The sequence below is a fragment of the Raphanus sativus genome, chromosome 5 (assembly GCF_000801105.2).
Source record: "Raphanus sativus cultivar WK10039 chromosome 5, ASM80110v3, whole genome shotgun sequence".
Classification (NCBI taxonomy): Eukaryota; Viridiplantae; Streptophyta; class Magnoliopsida; order Brassicales; family Brassicaceae; genus Raphanus; species Raphanus sativus.
The window spans coordinates 2,529,515-2,555,354 of NC_079515.1; the positions used below are offsets into that span (position 1 = coordinate 2,529,515).

A 25,840-nucleotide genomic window follows, 5' to 3' on the forward strand; every position below is an offset into this window, starting at 1 on the left:
TTAGTGCTCGATGAAACTATACACTAAAACCAGATTTTCATATTTGAAAATTTTCCAAAATATGTGGGTTGTTACCCTTCTAAATAATGAGTTTTCGGTAAATGCCATATATACTGAAGTTTATACTCTTCACTTTTGTTTAAAAATTTCAAACCACATTAGACATTTGATTAATGTATTCTAGACTATCTTTCATGGTATATAGGAATCATTCTAATTTTTTAATATTTAGTTTGGTAAAATTTCATACACTGCCTAGAATTAGTGGAATTACCATTATAAAAATCTTCATTATCTAGAGAAACGGAGACAACAGAGGTTCTAAACTCTCTGGCCATCATCTTATGTTAGTGCTGATGAAACTATACACTAAAACCAGATTTTCATATTTTTGAATTTTTTCAAAATCCGTGGGTTAACCACTTCTAAAATAATGATTTTTCGGTAAATGCTCTATATACTGAAGTTTATACTCTGCACTTTTGTTTAAAAAATTCAAACCACATTCGATATTTTAATTAATGTATTCTAAACTATCTTTCATATTATATAGGGTTCATTCTAATTTTTATTATTTAGTTTACTAAAATTTCATATACTGCCTAGATTATTGGAATTATCATTATAAAATCTTCATTATCTAGAGAAACGGCGACAACAGAGGTTTTAAACTCTTTGACCATCATCTTATGTTAGTGCTCGATGAAACATAGAATAAAACCAGATTTTCAATTTTTTTGAAAATTTTCCAAAATCCGTGGGTTAACCCTTTCTAAAATAATGAGTTTTCGGTAAATGCTCTATATACTGAAGTTTATGCTCTTCACTTTGTTTAAATTTTCAAACCACATTAGACATTGAATTAATGTATTCTAGACTATCTTTCATGGTATATAGGAATCATTCTAATTTTTTAATATTTAGTTTACTAAAATTTATATATTGCCTAGTAGTGGAATTAGCATTAAATAAAATTTTCTTATCTAGAGAAACGGAGACAACAGAGGTTCTAAACTCTTTGACCATCATCTTATGTTAGTGCTCGACAAAAATATACACTTAAAACCAGATTTTCATATTTTTAAAATTTTCCAAAATCCGTGGGTTGACCTTTCTAAAATAATGAGTTTTCGGTAAATGCTCTATATAGTAAAGTTTATATTCTTCACTTTTGTTAAAAAATTTCAAACCACATTCGATTTTGAATTAATGTATTCTAGAATATCTTTCATGGTATATAGGAGTCATTCTAATTTATTAATATTTATTTGGTAAAATTTCATACACTGCATAGAATAGTGGAATTACCATTATAAATCTTCATTATCTAGAGAAACGGCGACAACAGAGGGTCTAAACTCTTTGACCATCATCTTATGTTAGTGCTCGATAACGCTATACACTAAAACAGATTTTCATATTTTTGAAATTTTTCCAAAATCCGTGGGTTGACCTTTCTAAAATAATGAGTTTTCGGTAAATGCTCTATATAGTGAAGTTTATATTCTTCACTTTTGTTTAAAAATGTTAAACCATATTCGATATTTGAATTAATGTATTCTAGACTATCTTTCATGGTATATAGAAATCATTCTAATTTTTTAATATTTGTTTGGTAAAATTTCATACTCTGCCTAGGAATAGTGGAATTACCATTATAAAATTTTCATTATCTAGATAAACGGAACAAGAGAGGTTCTAAACTCTTTGACCATCATTTTATGTTAGTGCTCGATAAAACTATACATAAAACCAGATTTTCATATTTTTTGAAATTTTTCCAGAATTCGTGTGTTAACTCCTTCTAAAATAATGAGTTTTCGGTATATCCTCTATATACTGAAGTTTATACTCTTCACTTTGGTTTAAAATTTTCAAAACACATTCGACATTTGAATTAATGTATTTTAAACTATATTTCATTGTATATAGGATTGATTCTATTTTTTAATATTTAGTTTACTAAATTTCATATACTATCTAGATTAGTGGAATTACCATCATAAAATCTTCATTATCTAAAGAAATGGAGACAACAGAGGTTCTAAACTCTTTGACAATCATCTTATGTTAGTGCTCGATGAAACTATACACTAAAACCAGATTTTCATATTTTTGAAATTTTTCCAAAATCCGTGGGTTAACCCCTTCTAAAATAATGAGTTTTCGATAAATTCTCTATATACTGAAGTTTATAATCTTCACTTTAGTTTTATAATTTTCAAATCACATTCTACATTTGAATTAATGTATTCTAAACTATATTTCATTGTATATAGGATACATTCTAATTTTTTAATATTTACTTTACTAAAATTTAATATACTACCTAGATTAATGGAATTAGCATTATAAAATCTTCATTATCTAGAGAAATGGAGACAAAACTCTTTGACCATCATCTTATGTTAGTGCTCGATGAAACTATACACTAAAACTAGATTTTCATAATTTTTGAAAAATTTTCCAAAATATGTGGGTTAACCATTTCTTAAATAATGAGTTTTCGGTATATCCTTTATATATTGAAGTTTATACTCTTCACTTTAGTTCAAAATTTTCAAACACATTCAACATTTGAATTAATGTATTCTAAACTATATTTCATGGTATATAGTATTCATTCTAATTTTTTAATATTTAGTTTACTAAATTTCATATACTACCTAGATTAGTGGAATTAGAATTATTCATTATCTTGAGAAACATAGACAATAAAGGTTCTAAACTCTTTGACCATAATCTTATGTTAGTTCTTGATGAAACTGTACACTAAACCAGATTTTCATATTTTTGAAATTTTTCCAAAATCCGTGGGTTAACCCCTTCTAAAATAATAAGTTTTCGGTAAATGCTCTATATACTGAAGTTTATACTCTTCACTTTTGTTTAAAAATTTTAAAACACATCTGGCATTTGAATTAATGTATTCTAGACTATCTTTCATGGTATATAGGAATCATTCTAATTTTTTAATATTTAGTTTGGTAAAATTTCTTACACTGCCTAAAATAGTGGAATTACCATTATAAAATCTTCATTATCTAGAGAAACGGAGACAACAGAAGTTCTAAACTCTTTGACCATCATCTTATGTTAGTGCTCGATAAATCTATACAGCAAAACCAAATTTTCATATTTTTGAAAATTTTCCAATATCTGTGGGTTAACCCCTTCTAAAATTTCATATACTGCCTAGATTAGTGGAATTAGCAATATAAAATCTTCATTATCTAGAGAAACGGAGACAATAAAAGTTCTAAACTCTTTGACCATCATCTTATGTTAGTGATCGATGAAACTATACAATAAAACCAGATTTTCATATTTTTCAATTTTTTCCAAAATCCGTGGGTTATTACTCCTTCTAAAATAATGAGTTTTCGGTAAATGCTCTATATACTGAAGTTTATACTCTTCACTTTTGTTTAAAAATTTCAAACCACATTCGATATTTGAATTAATGTATTCTAGACTATCTTTCATGGTATATAGGAATCATTCTAATTTTTTAATATTTACTTTGGTAAAATTTCATACAGTGCCTAGAATATTGGAATTACCATTATAAAATCTTTATTATCTAGAGAAACGTAGACAACAGAGGTTCTAAACTCTTTGACCATCATCTTATGTTAGTGCTCGATAAAACAATACACTAAAACCGGATTTCATATTTTTGAAATTTTTCCAAAATTCGTGGGTTTACCGCTTCAAAAATAATGAGTTTTCGGTAAATGCCCTATATATACTGAAGTTTATACTATTCACTTCAGTTTAAAAATTTCAAACCACATTCTACATTTAAATTAATGTATTCTAACCTAGGAATCATTCTAATTTTTTAATATTTAGTTTACCAAAATTTCATATATTTCCTAAATTAGTGGAATTAGCATTATAAAATCTTCATTATTTAGAGAAACGAAGACAACAGAGGTTCTAAACTCTTTGACCATCATCTTTGACCAGCAACAGTAACAACCAGAATCCCAGGAAGATGGTGTTTTATAGATAGATCATGGAAAAATCAGGAACAATATTTAGGACAGGGCTGGTATAGTACACTGTGGTTTAATGGGAGCAAGGAATACACGGATTAGTCAGTCACCACTACACACGGAGATAGAGGCCCTCATTTGGGGAATGGAATGCATGACAAATCTTTGATAGTATAATTTAACTTTTGCGATGGATTGTTCTCAATTGGTAAAGATGGTTTCTGGATCAGAAGAGTGACCAGTTTTTGCAATTTATTTGGAAGATATTGAAAGTTTGAAAAGAAGTTTCACCAGCTCGGAGATCATCTATATACTGCGGACACAAAATTCAGTGGCGGATCGTCCTGCACGCAGTGCTTGAAAGCATTCATCATTTGTTGTCCATATGGATGAAAAGCTACCACTTTGGGTTACAGAGTGTAGTTGAGTATGTTTCCATTACCGACAAAAAAAATTAAAAAAAAAAAATTATACATTGAAACCAGAATTTCATATTTTTGAAAAAATTTAAAATCTCTAGGTTAACCCCTTGTAAAACAGTAGAGGTTCTAAACTTTTTGACCATCATCTTATATTAGTGCTCGAAGTCCATCTTCCGACTGCACCGTAGTTGTATCCCGTCCCCGAATGAACTAACTAAGATTAAGTCCTCTTGTTAAGAATTCACGAACAAATACAAAGGGGATAAAACCTTAAATTCATATGCAATGAGGAATGGGTTCATAACTTTTGTGACGAAAAATGTATTGAAAAATGACATTTTAGAAACTTGTTTGGGTCTCTAGCTTCCCTTTCTTTCAGCAATACTAGATAAAGATTAATGACCTACATAGAACAAAGTCCAAGCTTTCACTAAAAATCAAAGAGGTTCTTAATCAGGTGAGATTTAGATACGGTGACTAACCTCATCGTTTAACCACTGACCTGGTTTAAGACAACCTCAGTTTTCCCCCCGTAACGTCAATATTTGAGTTCTCATGTGTAACCAAAATGTTCCTGCAATGAAAGACGTTCATAGCATTACATAACAAGAACTCATTAGAGCAAAGTAAACAGGAGAAGCAAGACTAAAAACCATACTGAACATTATTAGCTGATAAGGCTTGCTTGACTGCTGTCTCGTCTTCCTTGGAAAGAGGTTGAAATGGTTCACGTCGTACATCCTGCAAAATCAATCAAGGACAATGATACCACGAAGCACAACTTTAGCTACAAAACTATAAAAAAAAAATCAAGGGAAAACACAGACAAAAACCTCTACTACTGTTTCTTCTTCATCTTGTATGAGAAAGGAACGCAAGCTTGTAATCAAACCACGACACCTCTCTCTCAAAGCATCACCAAAGCCTCTGTCTTTCAGTTCACTAGTCCTTTTCTCAGCACTCTTGAGAGCCTTTCTGTACGCTTCAAAACTGGAGACATCAGTCACAGCATCCACCAACAAGCTCTCCTTCTCTTCAACATATTGAAGCTCATCGTCGTCAACATCAATCACTTCTCTGTCCGTTCTATTATAGCGCCGCAAAGGCAAATCAAGTGCGTTCCTTTCTAAGCTTTTATAGTTCCTTGTTGTGCTACTACGGTTGCTCTCTACCTCTCTTGTCCAAGCGAAAAGACCGAACTTGGTAACTGGAGAAGGAGCGTGGACTTGTCTCCGGAAAGGAGTTTTCACTTGTGGGTAACGGTAGTTTCCTGGAGCCATATGGCACTTGACTTGACGATGGTGGGAAACTGGAGTTGAACCAGTTTGTGTGGTAAACCATGCGTTGGTGTGAAACAACAAGGACCGTGAACTTAAAGATATAATTCAAAATCAGTCCCGAGAATTGAATGGGTCAAAACCGGCGCTAGATTCTTTGGCTAACCCGACCCGGGTCGTTATGGTTGGACATTTATTCAAAACCAAAGAATATAATCATTACTGAACTATACCGAAACAAACCGAATATTGTTCTTAACGAAACCAAAGACTTGATACGAGGTTGACTACTCTTTCAGCAGATGCAGGAGCTGTCGTTGGAGCTGTTTTGAGGGAAACGGGAAAGGCAAAGCATGCTACGCGATGTTGGTAGGAAGCTCACTCGTTGTCTTGTGTAGAAGGAGGACATGAAAACGTTAATGTCTGTGTCTGATACCAAGTCAAGTGATGATTATGGACGTTTTTGATCCACAAGAATCTAAGTTTCTGGAGATGACAATGTTCTCACTGAGAGCAACTAACGATTCATGCTTGAGAGCAACTAAGATTAACTAACACCAACATGGTCACCATTTCGTTAGCCCCAACCGTACACTAAATAAATAATGTTCACGTCTGGTTTTGATGCTTTCAAGGTAAAAAATCATGTGGATAGATAACTTGATTCATGTGGAAAAAAAAACACAAAGGTAAAGACACTGTTACATGGAAGCATTGGGAATGATAAAATTCTGTTTCGTGCTTACTACCATTTAAAATAGAACCATACCAAACTCGCAAGGAACCAAAGATGACTGAGATTCAATGATCTAAGCTTTAGAGCTGGGTACTCGCCTTCTGTGGCGGTTCTTGTAATAACTCTTCTTCGAATTCATCGTTCTGTATCTGTATGTCCTGCTCATATAGTATATATACATATTGGTACACATAAAAAGAAACTTTATAACTATTTTAGCTGCTGAAAGCATTTTTTACCTGAGTATTTAGCTGCGGTTGTGGTGGTAATGGTGGTTCTTGTGCAACAGGGTATGCTTGTGGCTGAGACATTCTATAATAAGGTTCTTTCAGATCGAATTTGCATGTCGATGATTGGAGGATTCCGCCTTGACTTGCTCCCGGACCCCACATTTTAGCTGTTTTAGAATCCAAATTTTATGTTAGCAAACCGGAAAGCTCCCTGATAATACTTTTGAATGACAAAAGAAAACACAGGGAAAGTAAAAATTAGACCTGATAGAGTTAGATCTATTGTGTAACTCTGAGCACTGTGGGCTATCAAATGAAGTCTACCAGTGATCTCTTGACCTGCCATCACATAAATGGGTTGCGCGAGAACGCATCTGATTTGGTACCAGTGCGTTGTAGGTGCACCAGGTGCAGTTGTTAGCCATCTTTGTACCGTGCTGTTGGAAACCGAGTAAAGAAATCTAAACTTTTAGCTGCATTGAAAATTTAGAAAAAATGATATGGTTTGACCAAAAAAGAAGCAAAAGTACCTCCCATCAAAGAGAACGTCAAACCAGCAGGCAAGTCCATGTACTCGAGTACACATGGAAGCAGTAAACTTCAACGGGACATCGATCTCATAAAAGTCTTCTTCCTGTGAAAAGAAAATTAGACTGAAAGTTATTCACCCGCACCCGTCAGAAAACAGCAAGGAAGGGATCTAAGTAGAGTAAGTATACCTTCATCTGAGTGAAATCAATCGTATGAAACATGGGGGGAGCTACCAATAACCTCGGATCAAATGCATCAACCACAGGCTGTACAATCCGAAAATACGACTCATTAGTACTTGGTTATGATAGTTAGAGAGTAACTAAATACAACGAACCGGTTACAAACTACTACTTGCTGGTGTGTAAACACATGTACCTGAGAAAAATAACCTTGGTGTGCTGACCCAAACAGAGGTGTCAAATCAACACCATAATAGTTCTGTTGTTGCCAAAACAAAGCCTGCATAGAGGAAGGAACTTAATTACTGAATCCTGAAGAATTAAACTAAACATGCAATACATGTATATGTTGCAGAGAGAAATCTCCAACATAGTAGCATTCCTTACCTTATTTGCCATTTCAGTAAACAAAAATTCATCCGAGAAAGGTGCCATGTGAATCCTACAGTGATTAAACAAACATGAGAATCAACACATAACAATAATAGATATATAGAGAAAATGCCTCTCAAAGGTTGACTTTTACCTTCCAACAGTGGGAAACATTTTGCCATTCGGAGACATGAAACGATCCCTAGCAATTACATACGACTCCAACATTCTCTCGTTGACCAATAGGGTGCCTGATATATAAATTATAAGACATGTCAATCACGTTTCCCACATATAATTTCTTGACTAAGGTTTCGCATGTCTATAAAAGAAAGAGACACATTCTAAAGTCCCCTACCCATCGGTTCAGAGATCAAAACATCCGCCTTCTCAGGCAACTCGATATCCTCGACTTTTCCCTTGATGACCTAAATTTATGCCACAGCTTCAACAACATCAGAAAATGCACACAACACAGCAAAAAAGAAAACTAACTGAATAAGAAGTCTCACTGTGATCCGATCAGCGAACAATGGGTTTCCAGCGATCAGCTTACGTGCATATTCAGCCATTTCCGATGCTTCTACAGCATAAACATGCTTGGCACCAGCCTAATTCACGAAGTAAAACAAGGTATTATTAGACATGTATGAAGGAGACAGAAGCAAAAATGCACAAAAGTCATTAAACAAGTCATCTTAATCTATTGGTTCCAGCATAGCAAAACCTTAGTTCTGTAATTAGGCTTGAATAAAATGCATACCTGGGCAGCAAACATTGACAAAATGCCACTCCCAGCACCCACATCGACCACGACACGACCAGCAAAATCTGAACGGTTCTCCATCACCGCAGCATAATATGTACCTGAAAAGACATGAAAGAGAGAGAGCCATCCTGTGTCAAACAGTACATTCTATAAACTAAACATAAGTGAAACAGTTCAGAGGAAACCAAATACATATAGTTTTACCTGTCCTGACATAGTCTTGTAGCATATTCTGCTGATGTAGAAGTTGTCCATAGTAATGGAAATACATTTTGGCCGAAGACGCCTCAATCTTATCGTCGAACTTGCTTTTATTAGCTGAAACTGTTGATGATCCTATAAACGTAACAATACAAGTCAAGGAGTATGCTGTAGGCAAATAAAGCAACTGGAACTATGGAGTCAAAAAGCATACCTCGAACAAGACCATCCTTTCTCCACTCCTCAAACGAATCACAAAACTCCTTACTATCCTTCTCACTTCCAAACTTTATATTAACTCCTCGGGAGAGTGATTCCTGTTTCAAAATGCAACAAAATATAAATGAACAACAAACACATTATCACTTTAAGGATTAAAAGTATAGTAAAGTAAGTAACTTTTTAAGTACCTCCTCTGAGTTGTTATCATTAGATACACATATGAACTGAACTGTTCCCAACTTGAACAACTGTGAAAACAAAACACAAACAACAATACAATAAAAGATCAAATTGCATATGGTTTGGTCGGTCTACACCAAAATTCAATCTTTCAAAAAAGTTCACCTGAGACGAAGCGAGATCAAAAGTGAAACAATGGGTGGAGTCCGATCGGATAAACCGGAGCTCAGTGACTCCATCGACGCGCGAGAACGTAGCTACGGCGGGAGAGGAGGAGGACGAAGAGGCGGAAGGGGATGAGAGATCGGTGACGGAATCTAGAGAGAACTCTAGCTGCTCGAGCTTTTTCAGAGGAGAGGCCTCCATTGCAGGGGAACAAACAAGAAGAGGGGCTGCTGAACCGTAGAGATGTGTCTGTGTATGTGTGTGTACAAGGAAAGCTAAGAACTTTAGGGTTTTTAGGTGCTGAGAGAGCTTCTTCCGAGAGCTGTGAGTGGGGGAGAGAGCCGCCAAAGAGAGTGAAGAAACGATGTCGTGTTGTAATTTATTGCGATAATCAAGTCTTGCAATTTAAACCGGAAGTTTTTTAAACCGTGTTATCATCCAATTTAAACCGGAACTCTTGCAATTACCTTCTATTAATCTAATCTATTAATTTAGGGATTATCTACTATTTGAAGTTCTCATTTAAATTTTGGACTCTTTCATAATTGTTGCTAGAATATATGATGTCTCCTATACAATGCAACCTACCAACTTAAATTAAACCAAATCTTAACCAACATAGATTAGTTAAACCTAACCAGTAACACTTTTATAATATTTTTGGTTAATCTCTTAATATAATTAGATCTAGGACTGGGCGTTCGGGTACCCATTCGGGTTTCGGTTCAGTCTATTCGGGTTTCGGGTTTTCGGGGTCAAAAATTTCAGTCCCATTCGGATATTTTTAAATTTCGGTTCGGGTTCGGTTCGGATTTTTACGGGTTCGGTTCGGGTTCGGATAACCCATTTAAAATGTTTTTAAATTTTCAAAATTTATTATATACTTTAAATTTTCAAAATCTATAAGAAAGATAATATATTACATATAAATTTTCATAACATATATGCCAAAATACCTTCATTTAACACATAAATTAGTTTTCTTTGAATATTTGGATAAAGAATCAATAGATATTTAACTATTTTGGTGTTTTCAGTATATTTTAGCTATTTTAAACATTTACTTTTGACTATTTGCATATATTTTTCGAGTATTTTGGAAAATTAAAAGGTATCTTATATATTTTTAATATACATTATATATAAAAATAAGGTATATATATTCAAGTATATAAATTTATTTCGGATACATTCGGGTACCCAAAATATTTCGGTTCGGATCGGGTTCGGTTTCGGTTCTTTAAATACCGAAATTTTGAATTCGTTCGGATATTTAATCAATTTTGGTTCGGGTTCGGTGCTACTTTTTTGGATCGGGTTCGGTTCGGTTTTTCGGGTTCGGAATTTTTGCCCATCCCTAATTAGATCATATAAAACTAAATCACTCTTAAATCAACGAGTTCTATATCATTCCAGACATAAGAGAAAAATATCCGACTCATTTACAACGTAAGCATACAAAGACCGTGTATGCTTATGCTCATTGATCTTCCAAAAACCAAATAATTGTGGCATAGACCAACATAGGCTCATGTTCGTATCACTAACTTTACTTCCATATATTTACTCTTCACCTACATCATATCACAACATACACAGTTATACAAGAACATGATTTTTTTTTGTTCAAACAACCAAATAATGGTGGCATATGGTCAGTAGATTTTTTAAATATGTTTTTTATATATTACATTTTACGAGACTATGTGTATACTTTTTTTTTTGAAAAAATGCATAACTATGTGTATAAGTTAAAAGGTAAAAGGTGTGACAAGGCAAATTATTATACTAAAAATAAAAGAAGATTAAATACAAACTAATAACAAGTACAACACAAATTATAACACTATTAAATTTTATATATATTTAATAAAATATTATATATATGTCTAATATGTATATATATATAAATGTTACACAAAATATATATAATATTATATACACATATTATATATACCATATATTATTAATTGAAATTTGACAAATCAATTTCCGCCCTTTAGGGCGGGTCCTAATCTAGTTAACTTTTACAATATTAACTTTCACCATGTAATCAATGAATTTAGTATGAGAAGTTTTGTAGTCACTCTAGTTTCTTAAACCGTCATAGTCATTTGAAATTGCTTCTTTTTTTTTGAAATTCCTGTTTTATATAAATTAAAAAGTATGCCATATCATTTTTAGAAAGTTTTACGTTTTAGTATTTAAATAAATATAATTTCTATCACTAAAAGTCTAAAACAAAGAAAGTATCAGCTTGATACATTTTACCCGTCAAACGATATTGATGTAATATTAAACATTGTATTTTGATATCATTTGCCACTTTTCTTTGAACATGAGATTCTAAAATTCAAATGGTATCACGATTTATTTTTTTATAAATGCAATCCCTGAATACTACACATGTTCTTTCGGTTCTCACAAACTACAAATTTTGAACTTGAACCAAAGAGCAAAAAACATTTAAGTGTGTCATGTGAACTCGTATGGTTCAAATGTGAATGTCATAGATCAACAAGTTCTGCGAAACCAAAAAAAAAAAAGTTCACTAGTTTTTTTTTTGGTAAAATGTTAAATCGCTAGGTTTATTTCTTATTGATGAAGAATCGCTGGTAATCAATGTTGTTCAATTTGAGTATAACCACTAGTTTTCTGAATAAACATTACTTTTCAGAAATACATATCAACTTCTTTTTTTCTTTGCTAAACATATTTTAGTATCGGTACAGTATTTATAGTGAGTATCAACGTGGAAATGTAATAGATTTACCGTAGCAATTAAATTTGTCACAAAGCTTCAAATACAAAGTTTTTTTTTTGAGAAATGTTTTAAATACAAAATATCCTATATAACTCATCAGAAATTTTAGTACGGAAATTCCTTTTTCCAAATGCCTGTATTGAGCTTCAATTTTTTTTAAAGTATATTATATTATAAGTGAAAAGCTATATCTTTTTGGTTGGTGGGGGTGTTTCGTGCATGGTTCCTCTAGGATTCCTACTTGGGCAGCCTTCTATAAAGAGAGACCTTGTGTTTTGAACCGTAAACCATCAGAACTCACGTTCCTTCACATGCTTATATGCATCTTTAGATAAATACAAGCAAGATACATATCTATATCTCTAAAGTATTTTCCTCTCTATAGGATTATAATTCATGGGAGGCTCTTGGCGTTTCTTGTTTAGCTTCTTCGGCAGCTTCAAAGCATGGTGGAGGAGAAGACAGCGAGCAAACCCGGCAGGAACAGACGACGAGATGTATGGTGAAGATAGTGAAGGCAACTTCTATAATTGGTATGTCGTCGAACCAGCTATTAACCGGAAATCCACTGATTTCATCAGAAGGTTCCACGAGACTCGTGACTGAATCCACCATCACCTCCTCCTTTTATTATTGTTCAGCTTCAGCTTCTTTAGATGTAGTAGTTCAGATGAAATTTTTTTCTTTTTTGTCGTCGTGTGTATGTGTGTTTCTATGTGATTCCAATAAATATAATCATAATTCGTTACGTCTGTCGAGTTTATTATGTGGTTTTTCTCTATTTACGTTGTTATTGCAGGCACAAATGATATATCAATTGCTGGTTTGTATTTTAGCAAATATAATGGATGAATCTATGATTTGTGGATAACAAATACAGAACATAAACCAAAACACTTCAAATCGGTTACTTCCGCATACATTTATTGTATGTAACGAAAGGATGTAATCTCATGATATACAAAACTCTATTGAATCATTGTAAACAAATAATCTACCGGAGTTAGACCATCTAGCTGATCGTCTTGTGATAATTATGAGCTTTTAACCCAAAACCTTAAGGTAATAGGTGAATTGGCTCTCACGCTCAGGTATAACCATCTGATGCATGAATTTTCTGTGGTACTACATCCACAGATGCTCCCACGATCGAAACACGCTATGATACTATGATAACTATGAGCTTTCAACCCAAAACCTTAAGACAATAGGTAAATTGGTTCATGTGTATTATATATTACTTGAATGACTTTGTTATAAACAATGTGGGACTTTAACACACTAACATCTAGGCGTCGAATGAGTTTATTTTTACGTCCAATAAACTATTCCCATGAATGAATAAGATGTATCCTCCCAAGGAAGAAAAAGTTATCCCTTCACAGAACAATGTAGCTAAGTAATTTACATGGCGCTTACATCAAGCTGTCAGTGAAAGGATTGATTGAATCATTGTGTGCAAGAAGATTGATATATAAATGATATATTTACATGAATTTACTATGATTTTTGGTTAACATATATGTTCACAAGACAAAGCTGAGCTGTCCATTCTTAAGACGATATGCACCAAATAATGGAAATCTTATTTAATTACACTAACTTTTGGAAAAGAAAAAGAATATATGTTAGAAAGAAAGAGCTTTTGTAGGCTCGAATCAGTGTAAAAGCAATGAGAATCAGTCAAAGAACGATATGCTTATAACTGAGAAGAAGAAGGAAAGAAAGTTGTATCACTCATACGCACATGTGCCTCCTTTGCATTTGTATTTTGCGTCCCAAACTCTAAGACAGCTTTAAAGCACTTCTTTGGGGTTAAGTATCCACTTTCTATATATAGGCTTAGGCCCTTTGTTAGCTTTCTGAATTCTTACATTGGAAGTTTCTCGCAATTCTTATTTTGTGTGGATATCTTGGGACACGTCTTAGTCTCTTTTACTTTACATTTCTCTTTGTTTTGTGATAATATGCTGATTATTTTATCAAGGCAAATTTTGTACATCGTATACGCTCAGTCACATGATTCTTTCCAATTGTATATACAAGCATACATAGTTTGTGTTGGTGATAATCGAATATTAATTGCTTTTAAATATTACTTTAAAAAAAATCTCATTCCCCAACTTATGCTTTAACATTATATCGTAAAAACTATGATTAGTTTAAATTGTTAACACTACTAGACAAACTACAGCAAGAACAAGTTAAACCATCAAAAGATAGAATCACGACAGAGGGGATCAAGACGAAGTTGGACCACCTTTGCTGATGATGATGGAAGTTGGCGAGAGGCACCTGAATGTAATTGAGAATTTCTTTCTTTCCAAATCAGATAAATTTCTGCTTGGTAGCTAAGACAAATTAAAAGAATAATTTTCTTATCTTTGGTTGGGTCTTTCAGCCATCTAAGTTCGTCCTTCAAAACAGAAGGAGGAGAGATATGAGCTCGTGTGTAGAAGAAAGACCAAACCTCTGGAATTAAAACTGCAGTAAAAAGAGTAAAAAGAGCAACATATAAAACGATTAACCAAGTTTCTGGTTATCAATTGGCTCACTGGACGGTTACGGCGTTTAGGCCAGATTTGTAACGAGTCCATCTTCTCCCTAATTGGTGAGTTTTTTATTTCTTAATTGTTGAGTGTGATCTTATGACAAACAAAACTTGAAAGTTCTATATTATCGGTGTGTTTCTGTGGCCGATAAGGCATGGCGGTTTATTCTCTCCAGGAAATTCTTTAAAAGAATTGAGAGTCCTATGTAAAGAAAAAGGATCTCAAACCGCCATGGATATGGAATAGATTACGTACTTCATGCGCTTTAGACAAACTATCTTGGATGATTGTGGCTCCACTATCTCAGAGAGATAAGATTCAACATTATTTGACAATAAGAAGGAAAATAGATCGTCTATGTGAAAGCAAGGAATAGAAGACGATGGAGTTTGATGATTATCAATGTCAACTAGAGGAATTTTGTATGGTATGGATAGAGAGTACAACATGTTATCTCCTGGTGTGAAAGTATGGAATAGGCAGTGATATAACAGATGGATCGTACCCAATGATCTGTTAAGTGACAAAAGGCGATGATAGCCGAACACAAGATCAATTAAGAACGAGAACAAAGATAAATAAAGTTAGTGAATCAGTCTATCCTACAAAAGAGTTATGAAGCATTGTATTATTACTTTTCTATTATCATGTCTAACTTAAAATATAATTGTTTTATATTTCGATTTATGTAACATGTTAGACCTCTTTGATATTAATAAAGATAAGATGTTATAAAAATATATAGATAGGGACAATTATAAACCGAGAAAACAAAAATTTAAGTTTCACCTAATGGGAAAATATATCTCATAAATATAAAATAGAGAAGGGGAAATTATAAACGGACAAAACAAAAGGAAAATAATTTTAAGTTATCAACTGATCCTAATTAATTAACATTGTTAAAAAGAATTTCTCATAAACATAAAATATAAAAGGAGAAATTATAAACCGACAAAATAAAAAGAAAGGAAATTTAAGTTATCAACTGATCCTAATTAATATTGGAAAAAATTAATTTTCATAAATGTAAAATAAGGTAATATAGAAAGGAAAATTATAAACAGATTTAGAAAAAAAAAGATTTAAGTTACTAATTAATATTGGAAAAAGAATTCTATAAAACATATTCCGATCCGACCAAACTTTAAAAAAAAAAAAAATTTGTTCGAGCAACCCGAGTGCCTTGTGCGACCATCGACGTCTTCAAGGTTTCCAAACATTCTCTCCTGACCAAACTCTTCTTTTCTTTTCTTTTTTAAATTTTGTTTGAGCAACCCGACCAAACTCATTCCTCTTTGTAACCACCAATCAATCGAGGCAATGGAGGAAGAAAGATGGGAATCATCATCGCCACCGCCAGCGAAGAAGATGAAAGTGTCTCCGTCGTCGTCTGGGTTATGGTCGCTTCCAGATGAGGTGGCAGTTAACTGCCTGTCTCAGGTCTCAAGATTTGACCTGGCGGCCTTAGCAATCGCCTCAAAGAGCCACCGCTCCCTCGTGTCCTCCCCTGAGCTCTTGGAATTGAGACGGCAGATGGGTTGCACCGAGACGTGTTTCTACGTATGCATGCGCATCGTCTCTCCTGACGCTGACCCGAGCCCACCACCACCACCACCACGTTGGTTCATCCTCAGCCCTCACCATCGCCTGAACCCGATCCCGTCGAACCCTTGCCAGGCTACGGAATCATCCTCTTACGTGGTGGTGGATGGAGGGATCTATGTTTTGGGTGGACTCATAGACGGCCATCGCCGCACTCAAGATGTCTGGTTCCTAGATTGTTTCTCTCACACATGGAGCCGTGCCCCGTCCATGAAGATGCCTCGTGCCTCCGCATCAGCAAACCTCGTAGACGGGAGGATATACGTTTCTGGAGGGTGTGTGGAGGAGAAAGCTAATCCCACAAACTGGTCAGAGATTTTCGATCTAAAGACCCAAACTTGGGGTCACTGGTATCTCCCCAAGCTGCGATTCAGTATTTGCCACAGTGTGGTGATAGAGGAGGAGAAGAAGGTTTACGCTGTCGACGAGGCTCGTCGAAGCTTCTACTTATTGCCGAGTAAGTGTTTGTTTTGGAGGTTCACCAAACCAGATGACGACTTTATTCCAGAAACAAGAAACGATTGGTGTGCTATAGGGAAGCGTTTGTTCTGTCGTGGTGCTTGCGGGAGAATACTATGGTGTGAGCCTAATGAGTTGCGTTGGAAACCAGTCAAGGGTTTGGAAGAGTTTTATGATATATGCAGACTCAGCAGCAACTCTGCTGGAAACATTGTCATCTTCTGGAACTCCCATCTTCGTCAGACTTGGCTTTGGTCTGCCGAGATTTCCTTGCGGTTTCCTTGCGGGTGACGAAACAAGGCGAGATTTGGGGTAAGATGGAATGGTCCGATGCTGTCTTCAAACTTGATACTCTCTCACACTCATCTCTCTTATTCTCTGCTTCTGTTCTTGTGTCTCCTAAATGAATATTTGTTTTCATTCTCCTCTTGGGTTTGAAGTTTATTTTTCTTTTGTATAGATAGACAAGTTTCTTCTGAAACTAAAATAGGTTTTGCTGTAATTGTGTCTTATAACGTGTTATCTGAATTCCAACTTTTCTGTTTTGCTCTTATTCCATGACAAACATATGAAAAGGGTATGAACATTCAACATTGACACAATACAAATATTTGATGTCTATTATTATAAATAGGTAGCAACGTTATTCGTACATTAATATATTTATAAAATTTTTAATCTAATTTTTAAATCTAAAAATTTAAATGCATCAGTTGTGGTCTCATCCGCAGTTCAGTCATCTTCAAAACCGGAGAAAATCGTCTTCCACATCATTAGACGATGATATAGTTGTCCAGAGAGACTTGGCTCCACTTTGGGATGTTGACCTTGGTGGTAAGGTCAATGGAGCGGTGGAAACTTGCAGACACAATAATACGATTCTAAGCCTTAAACTCTGTATCATTCTATTGTCAAATCATCTGCAGTTGTAAACACAATAATAAGATTCTAAGCCATAAACTCTGTATCATTTTAGTAAGCAATTGCAAGGTTTATGAATAAGATTAAGAAGCTGACTTTTTGTTTTGTAAATGAAAATAAAATCGTTTGGTCAATAAGTAAATATAGCTACATAAGGTCGAGTAGATAAAATGATCCAGTTCTCTTACTCATGCATTCTTGTCTTTCTTTGTCATCAGTCCAGCTTCATCAATATGTTGTGTCTTCTCTTCATGATCAAGACCGTTTTCTTGTGGTGTGTTTTCAGATTTTTCTTCACGGCCTGTCTCCATTTGGAGTGTAACCTCACCCTGCTTAGTGTTTTCATCTTCTCCATTCACGATCTTTCCCTCTTCATCCTTAACATCTTGCTTGATGCCATTGTTTTGTCCACTGATCTCTTCTTCTTGATCCTTTCCATTTGGATGTTGAACACCACTGTCTGTTTCTGTATCCATCTCTTCATTGTTGTCATTACTCACAACTTCATCTGCAGTGGAGACAGCTTCTTGATTGGTATCAGGGAGCTCTTCAAGTGTTGCTCCTCCAGGCTGCTGAAAAACACCGGCAGGTGGTACACCATTGGTCTGATGGTAATTCTGCACAAATGCCAATAAATATTCGAAGTGTTAACTTAAAGACAATGAAACAAAATAAAAACACAACAGTATGGAGCATAAGCACTAACCACAGTGGAGGACCTAGGATAGTGTGAAAAGCCATACATGTGACGATATGCTCCAAAATGTGATGGATCCCTAAGGAAAATCCACCAAACTAGATTTGTTATTCATTAGAGTCGAAATTAGATGTTTTAGAAGGTTCAAGGAAATCTATATGTAGAATTTACCAGTAGACTTGATGAAAATGTGGCTTTGAATAAACTTGCGGATATTGATGCCAAGCCACTTGATTAAACCAACCTGCAATTTTTAGGGTTCTTAAAGATTATTAAGAAATTGTTTGTGGGAAGTTTTAAAAGCATAACAAAATAAAATATATATAATAAACCCTTTTCTCAAAAAAAAAAAAAGTTTAGAGATTAAACCATTCTGATATTGATGCCACGCCTGATTAAACGGACCTGAAATACCTGAAATTTTAGGGTATACAGATTAATAAGAAGCTGAGTTTTAACTACTTACAAAATAAATCATATTAAACCCCTTTTTCTCAAAATAAAAATAGAAATTTTTAAGATTAGACCATTCTGATATTGATGCCATGCCATCTCATCAAACGGACCTGCAATTTTGGGGTTTATGAAGATTAAGAAACTGCTTGTGTGGAAGGATTTGTTGCATAAGAAAAATATATACTAAAGCCTTTGCTAAAAGAAAAAAAAATTAATTAAGAGATTGAACCGTGTTGATATTGATGCGATGGTCCAGCCTGTTGCAGTACACCTACAGTTTCAAGGTCACCGAGAAGATTAAGCGGGGAAATCTCAAAAAGATATCTTAAAAATAACCTGTGATAATCAAAAAAAAATTAAGAGACTAAACCGGTTTGGTTAGAGTGGTTATGGTTATTCTTTTTATTAAGGTAAGCCAGATTGACGTTGGTTTGTCTTCCCTCGATTTCCGGATACGGAAGTTGACAAGCTCTAGTTGCAGATTCAGCATCCCTAAAAGTAACCTGAACAACTCAACCCCGTAACAAAATTCAGAAAAATAAAATAAAAATAATATCGAATCGATTTTGTAACAAATAGATGTATAGCACATGACGCCGAAGCTGGGCATAGTTTGCTTACAAACTAAAACAGAAAGCCCAATTGCGAAACAAACATGGGATTTGGTACAACTATTTGGTTAACCTAGACATAAAAAGCCCAATTATGAAACAGAGAATGATCGTTTTGATTTACACAAAGCAATTCGAACAAACGTTAACATGTATGAGACTGCAGTTTACAAGAATTAAACAAACTAAGAAAATATCTCTTCGAGCTTGTCACAGTTAATAATTCACAGGATGCGAAACAAATCCGTTTATATATATCAAGTAGTTTAACAATAATTCACAAAAACACAAAGACTAATTATATACATATGCATGGATTATAATATAAAAACAAAGAAGAAGATACTTACAAAACCATAGCCTTTTGATTTTAAGCTTCCATCAGACTCTCTCTGGTTGACAACATTAGCATCAAGAACCTCTCCACAATATGCTTGGAAGAAATTTCGCAAAACATCTGTTGTTACTTTCCATGCTAAACCTCCAACGAAGATTTTCTTGTATTTATGATCATCGTCATTGTTATTGTTTGGCTGAGACATAGCTAGCTATCTCTTCAAAACCAAAGAATGATCGCACAAAACTAGAGATATAAATCGAATGCTCTCAGGTCTTAGGGTTTTTGGAAAGAATGGTGTGACATATATCTCATTATATATAAGTTTATGGAAAATAGTTTTTTTAGTGGAAAAAGGAAAAAAAAGAAGAAGAAAATAAGGAAAAGTTTTCGAATTCACATTTATCTTTAATTATTATTTTTTTGAATAAAATAAAGATAATTATTAACATTCAACAGAGTCTATCTTATCTCTCCGTTTCCTTCTGCCTTGAGAGAAAGTGTTAGACCAATAGAGTGACGATATTTTCGCGAGATGTTGGCGAGAGCTCCACCTCCGTCAGTTACTTTCCCGGCGAGGAATAAAGTTTGTAATCGAAGAGAGATTGTGCGTCTGTTTCGAGGAGGAGTGGTAACGAGAGGCGGTTTCACTCGTCGGCCACTGGAGACTTCATGCTCGAACGAGGCCGTTAACGACTCCACCGACGATGGATTCGTCGTGATCAAAGCGGAACGCCGCGAGAAGGAGCTCTATCCTCCGCCTTCGTCTTCGATTCCGTCAGGTACTTAACATCTCTCCGTATCAGTAGGCTTTTGATTGGAATTGGAGAATGTTGTTTAGTATTAGGAATTGGAGATTTGTTTATTTGTGTTGATATGCCTTTGGTGCTTGATAGAATCTTCGAGAAGAAATGGTTCGCGTTCCAGAGGAGTGACCGGGAGTTTCGGGAGGTTAAAGGCACAGAAAGTGAAAGCTCTCGTTGGTAAGGTGACGCAGAAGAAGCAGCATGCGAGTCGTGATGAGGAAGAAGAAGAAGAAGAAGACGAGGATGAGGATTCTTTTGAGGGTGAAGGATATGGTTCATCATCAATTCTGGATTTGATGAGGAAGAAGTTGGCTATGAAAGATCTACCTAGATCAGGAAAATCTTCAGAGGTAAGAGGATTCAGCAAAGTGCGGGAATCTAGAGAGGTGAGAGGTACAGATAGATTCCAAGGACATGATGAGGTTCCAAATCGTCAGAGTAATGAGAGAGCAGGGTCACGTAGTGCAGATTCAAGCGGTTATGCTGCTAACTCCAGGGGCAGGGGAGCTGTTGGTGGTGAGGTTTCAAACCTTCGGAAGTTTAGTGATAATGAAAGAGCAGGATCGAGGAGTTCATATTCAAAAGACTCTGCTTCTAACTCTAGGGGTAGAGAAGATAGGCGTTTTGTTACCAAAGAGTCGGATACGTATCAGAGACGTGATAGAGCTGCGGATGAGTTTTCAGATGCTCGGTATTTCGCTGATAATGAGAGAGCAGGATCACGTTATTCATATTCAAGAGGCGCTGCTGGTGGTAGCTCCAGAGGTTGGGGTGATAGGCGTTCTGATGTATACGCAAGAGATATGAAGGATTGGAGAGAGAGGGGGAACAGAACCAAGCCCGCTAAGGAGACTGGCTTTTTCAGCCGTAAAAGTTTTGCAGAGGTTGGATGTAGTGAGGATATGATGAAGGCCTTAAAGGAAAATAATTTTGATCGACCGGCACAAATTCAGGTGTAGGATTGTTTTTTTTCCATCATCTAGGTGCCTGTGTATGTACAGCTCTCGTCTTACGACTTGTGCTTATAATGACGCAGGCTCTGGCTTTTGCGCCAGTTGTTGATGGAAAGAGTTGTATTATAGCTGATCAAAGTGGATCAGGCAAGACACTGGCATATCTTGTACCTGTTATTCAGCGTCTCAGAGAAGAGGAACTTCAAGGACTGAGCAAATCGTCTTCTGGTTGTCCTCGTGTTATTGTTCTGGTACCGACCGCAGAGTTGGCTTCCCAGGTTGGTTTCTTCATATATGAATGCTCTTATTAGGTTGATTCATTGCTTATTTTGTATCCGAATGTTTTATTTGAACAAGTTTCTTGATGAAATCGTTGGCAGGTTCTCGCCAATTGTAGATTAATATCAAAGTCTGGGGTCCCGTTCCGTTCCATGGTAGTGACGGGTGGTTTCAGACAACGAACCCAGCTCGAAAATTTAGAGCAAGGTGTGGACGTTTTGATTGCAACACCAGGGCGTTTCACGTACCTTATGAATGAAGGAATTTTGGGGTTGTCAAATTTGAGATGGTACTATCGATTATTTCAAAGATTCAAGCGCTTGCTAATTTTTGTGTGAAAAAGAAACTGAAATTGACAGGGCACAATCTTGCTAACATATCTTGCAGTGCTATATTAGATGAGGTGGATATACTCTTTGGCGACGAAGAGTTTGAGGCAGCCCTGCAGAATCTGATCAGTTCTTCCCCTGTGACTGCACAGTATCTGTTTGTTACAGCAACCTTACCCCTTGAGATATACAACAAACTTGTTGAAGTTTTCCCTGATTGTGAAGTTGTGATGGGACCTCGTGTGCACCGTGTTAGCAATGCCCTCGAAGAGGTTGGTATTAAAATAAGTAACAGGAGGAAATATGTAATGGGAACAACAATATAGCTTAACTTTCTTAGTAAAACTTGGTTGCTGCGTAGTCTTCTTTTGATCGTCCCTGAATGATGGACATGGATTGAGTTCGATTTTGCAGGTTCTTGTTGACTGCAGTGGAGATGATAATGCAGAGAAAACTCCTGAGACTGCTTTTCAGAACAAGAAAGCTGCTCTCCTTCAGATTATCGAGGAAAACCCTGTTGCCAAGACTATCATCTTCTGCAATAAGGTCTCTCACTTACTGGGTTTTTTTTGCTCTTATTTAACAATTTTGAAAATCACATTCTCATGTTGGAAGGTTGTACCATCTGCATTTTCTTCCAGATTGAGACATGTAGGAAAGTTGAGAATATATTCAAGAGGCTTGATAGAAACGAAAGGCAGCTGCACGTCCTACCGTTTCACGCAGCACTCGCACAAGGGGCAAGGCTTACAAACATGGAAGAATTCACCTCATCTCATCCCGAAGATCATTCACTGTTTCTGGTCTGCACGGATAGGTACTTTCATTAATCGTTTTTATATGTTGCTGCCTGAACATTGAAGATGTTAAACTTACGGTTCCTACATTGGCAGAGCTTCTCGTGGGATAGATTTCACCGGTGTTGATCATGTGGTGCTGTTTGATTTTCCACGTGACCCGAGTGAATACGTGAGACGAGTTGGAAGAACAGCGAGAGGGGCTAGAGGAGAAGGAAAGGCTTTCGTCTTTGTGGTGGGGAAACAAGTAACGTTGGCAAGGAGGATCATTGAGAGGAACCAGAAGGGTCATCCGGTTCATGATGTCCCAAACGCTTACGAGTTCACAACTTAACTTTAGGTGAACTCTTTCATCGTCTCCTTTCCCCCCTTATTGCAATCTCTCTGGTGTTGAGAGAAACAAGACGGGTCTTTCGGTTCATAATGTCCCAGATGCTTACTGACAAGAACGTACCTGATGACTACAAGTAAATCCTTTTTGTCGTGATGTTTGTCAGCATTGTAATCGGAACCTATTGGGCCAGTTGGGCCTCAAGTTTCAGTTTCCCTGTATTTCTTCATATTTCTAATTTCCAAAAATCTATTCTATTTAAATTAAATCAATGTCTTTGTAGTTCATATTTTCTTTTACGAATAACCTTTACATGCCCTATATTTATCCCTCACCCGACAGAACCATATCTGATTATCCCTTGGAACGTTATGTCATCCGAATCTGCAGTTTCATGCACGCGTGTGTTCTGGGACGTGGTGGATTTCCCGTTTCCTAAGGATCAATTTATAACAATATGAAATCAATTCTTGAGAAGATGGGTTTTATGGGTGATTTGTCAATCATGGCTTATGTTAATCTGGAAACCTTCCCGGATAAATCAGCTTATGAGAATGTCGGGTCAATTAAACTTTATGACCAAAAAAAAAAAAACTTCCCGTAAATGATTTAGAAAAAATGGATTTTCCAAGACTGTTTAGTGGCATGAAGTTTCAATATAATTAAAATAAAGGTTTCTTTAAATTTAATAATAGATTGAGGGAATCAAAGATCTCTTTGAATTTGAAATAATTATTTTGAAATGTGTCAGTCAAATGAAAATTAATACAAATCATATATAAAAAGAAAATAATATATTAAATATAATGAATAACGCGAATATCCCTAGATTAAGTTACAAAAAAAATCCCTAGATTGAGAACAAAATATAGAAATGTGTAATTCAATAAAAATGAAATAAATCAGATTTAAAGCAAAATAAAATAATATAAATAACGCAAATATCCAGCTTGATCAGGAACAATATTTGATTCTTATCCGCCAATAGTAACTAATAGGCTAATACTATATTATATATTTGAAAGTTATCCGCCAATAGTAACTAATAGGCTAATACAAATCTGATTTTGTCTTCGTTTTTTTTCCCTTGGCTAACTAAAACCAGATTTTGTTTGAGTCTTTAAAATCTATAAAAGAAACTCAAAGACATAAAGCAAAGGTCATACATTGATTTGATAAAAAAAAAAGAGAGGTAGTATATTTACAATATAATGAAGACAAATAGCAAGATTGGATTCATGAGCTTCCTAATGATTGCTTCAGTACTCATCATATTTCTCATGGTTTCAGGTTATTTCGTATATGAGTTGAAATCTCTACATAATTTAATACTAGCAAACTATGCAAAATATTATACTCCTTATTAGTATATATTCATATACTTATATCTGAGTACTCTTTTTATTTATTTTGGTTTGGGTGAAATGTAGAAAAAGTTGAAGCCGATGGACAATGCATTGGAAGGTGTGGAATGATTCTTGACTGTAACACTGCTTGCATCAGGATGGGATACCAATCTGGCCAATGCGTTGGCTGGAAAAATCCGAATCAGTGTTGTTGTGACCATTAAACGTATCGAAAATCATCAATAAAAATTAATAAATTTCTGCGATTAGATCTACAAGCGTCTGAATTTTTGGCATTTGACAAATTTGATTTGTTATTTTGATAGAAACAAACATCATTTGAGGGCAATTTCTCTTGTGCTATTATATCTTATTCTTTAATTTTTATTAGACAGTTTTTTTCTTTTAATTTTATATGTTAAACGAAAAATCATAAAATTAAATTAGAAATGTTAATATTTTTTATTTGATTTATAGATTGGGACGGAGTTTGTTGACCCAACAGAGACGACATGACTTGTCGGTGCGTTGAAGAAAGCATTTGGATCAAATGGAGCTCCAGTCACAAGGACCGTATCTGTTGACATGGTTGACGAGTAACTTTGTCTTCTTCTGCTTTTCATGGCCTTTTAATTAAAACATACAGACCAAGCTATATTTATTAAAAGTAAAAACATGATCTATAAATTCTATTAATTTTTTTGTCTGTTTATAATATCGTTTCCAATCTACATTTTTTTTTAAAATGCTTCATAAATTTATATTAAATTTATGGGAAAATTCCATGAAAATACTCCACCAACTAAGTTTCGTTAAGTTTTTTAATATTCAATTTTTTTTTGTTTTCCAGTTTAATACACAACCAATTATGTTTTTATTTTATTTTAAATGTACAATATTTTGAAAGGGACATAATTTTAAAAATTTACGTAGTACTAATGTGAAAAATAGTTAGTTGGAATATTAAACTGGGAAGCGAAAAATGTTAAAGTATTAAAAATTTTAACGAAATTTAATTTGAATTATACTATTATTTTTTATCCGTGGACTACACCTTCCCTTGAGAATTAGTCAGAGGCTCTCCATGGATCTGGAATACCCCAAATTAATAAAAAAAAATTAGTTTGAATTATTTTTATGGAATTTTCTCTAAATTCATATAAAATATTTTTTTTTATAATTTTCCGCCCGTATGACGGGCGACGACCCTAATATATATATAATGCATACAATTTGTTGAAAAATAATAACTATAAAAGTATGTAGTAGATTAATTGTGCGTGTATAATTAAGCTTTAAGACCCTTAAA

The 25,840-nt window shown here is 34.8% G+C and overlaps 4 protein-coding genes and 2 pseudogenes across 6 annotated transcripts; 3 read left to right on the forward strand and 3 right to left on the reverse strand.

Annotated features, from left to right (window-relative positions):
• Window positions 1-4,656: 4,656 nt before the first annotated feature.
• LOC108857921 (ubiquitin-like-specific protease 1A) lies at window positions 4,657-5,766 on the reverse strand (annotated as a pseudogene).
• A 570-nt stretch (window positions 5,767-6,336) lies between these two features.
• Window positions 6,337-9,640, reverse strand: LOC108857490 (probable histone-arginine methyltransferase 1.3). The gene is made up of 15 exons (XM_018631479.2): window positions 9,289-9,640; window positions 9,132-9,191; window positions 8,936-9,038; window positions 8,725-8,856; window positions 8,515-8,618; window positions 8,264-8,362; window positions 8,110-8,179; window positions 7,906-8,002; window positions 7,767-7,821; window positions 7,576-7,659; window positions 7,386-7,463; window positions 7,197-7,300; window positions 6,931-7,103; window positions 6,676-6,833; window positions 6,337-6,594 (listed from the first exon to the last, which is right to left on the reverse strand). Exons 1-15 carry the CDS (start codon window positions 9,487-9,489, stop codon window positions 6,517-6,519), a joined length of 1,596 nt encoding a protein of 531 aa, XP_018486981.2. The 5' UTR covers window positions 9,490-9,640; the 3' UTR covers window positions 6,337-6,516.
• A 6,155-nt stretch (window positions 9,641-15,795) lies between these two features.
• LOC108860253 (F-box/kelch-repeat protein SKIP6-like) lies at window positions 15,796-17,090 on the forward strand (annotated as a pseudogene).
• A 544-nt stretch (window positions 17,091-17,634) lies between these two features.
• LOC108860544 (uncharacterized) lies at window positions 17,635-19,989 on the reverse strand. Of its 3 annotated transcripts, none has more exons than XM_056985958.1 (8): window positions 19,704-19,989; window positions 19,113-19,245; window positions 18,972-19,013; window positions 18,814-18,852; window positions 18,656-18,691; window positions 18,458-18,530; window positions 18,296-18,365; window positions 17,635-18,206 (listed from the first exon to the last, which is right to left on the reverse strand). In XM_056985958.1, the coding sequence occupies exons 1-8, from the start codon at window positions 19,893-19,895 to the stop codon at window positions 17,778-17,780; spliced, it is 1,014 nt and encodes a 337-aa protein (XP_056841938.1). In that variant the 5' UTR covers window positions 19,896-19,989; the 3' UTR covers window positions 17,635-17,777. The 3 variants fall into 3 exon arrangements, with proteins under 3 accessions (XP_056841938.1, XP_018489913.1, XP_018489911.1); XM_018634409.2 differs by having other exon boundaries at window positions 17,641-18,206; window positions 18,656-18,700; XM_018634411.2 differs by lacking the exon at window positions 18,656-18,691 and having other exon boundaries at window positions 17,636-18,206.
• A 163-nt stretch (window positions 19,990-20,152) lies between these two features.
• Window positions 20,153-23,472, forward strand: LOC108863309 (DEAD-box ATP-dependent RNA helicase 50). The gene is made up of 8 exons (XM_018637692.2): window positions 20,153-20,472; window positions 20,587-21,449; window positions 21,533-21,727; window positions 21,830-22,017; window positions 22,116-22,329; window positions 22,472-22,603; window positions 22,699-22,874; window positions 22,951-23,472. Exons 1-8 carry the CDS (start codon window positions 20,226-20,228, stop codon window positions 23,186-23,188), a joined length of 2,253 nt encoding a protein of 750 aa, XP_018493194.2. The 5' UTR covers window positions 20,153-20,225; the 3' UTR covers window positions 23,189-23,472.
• A 775-nt stretch (window positions 23,473-24,247) lies between these two features.
• On the forward strand, window positions 24,248-25,233 carry LOC108861196 (putative defensin-like protein 73). Its single transcript, XM_018635023.2, has 3 exons — window positions 24,248-24,475; window positions 24,616-24,757; window positions 25,009-25,233. Exons 1-2 carry the CDS (start codon window positions 24,397-24,399, stop codon window positions 24,753-24,755), a joined length of 219 nt encoding a protein of 72 aa, XP_018490525.1. The 5' UTR covers window positions 24,248-24,396; the 3' UTR covers window positions 24,756-24,757; window positions 25,009-25,233.
• Window positions 25,234-25,840: the final 607 nt, after the last annotated feature.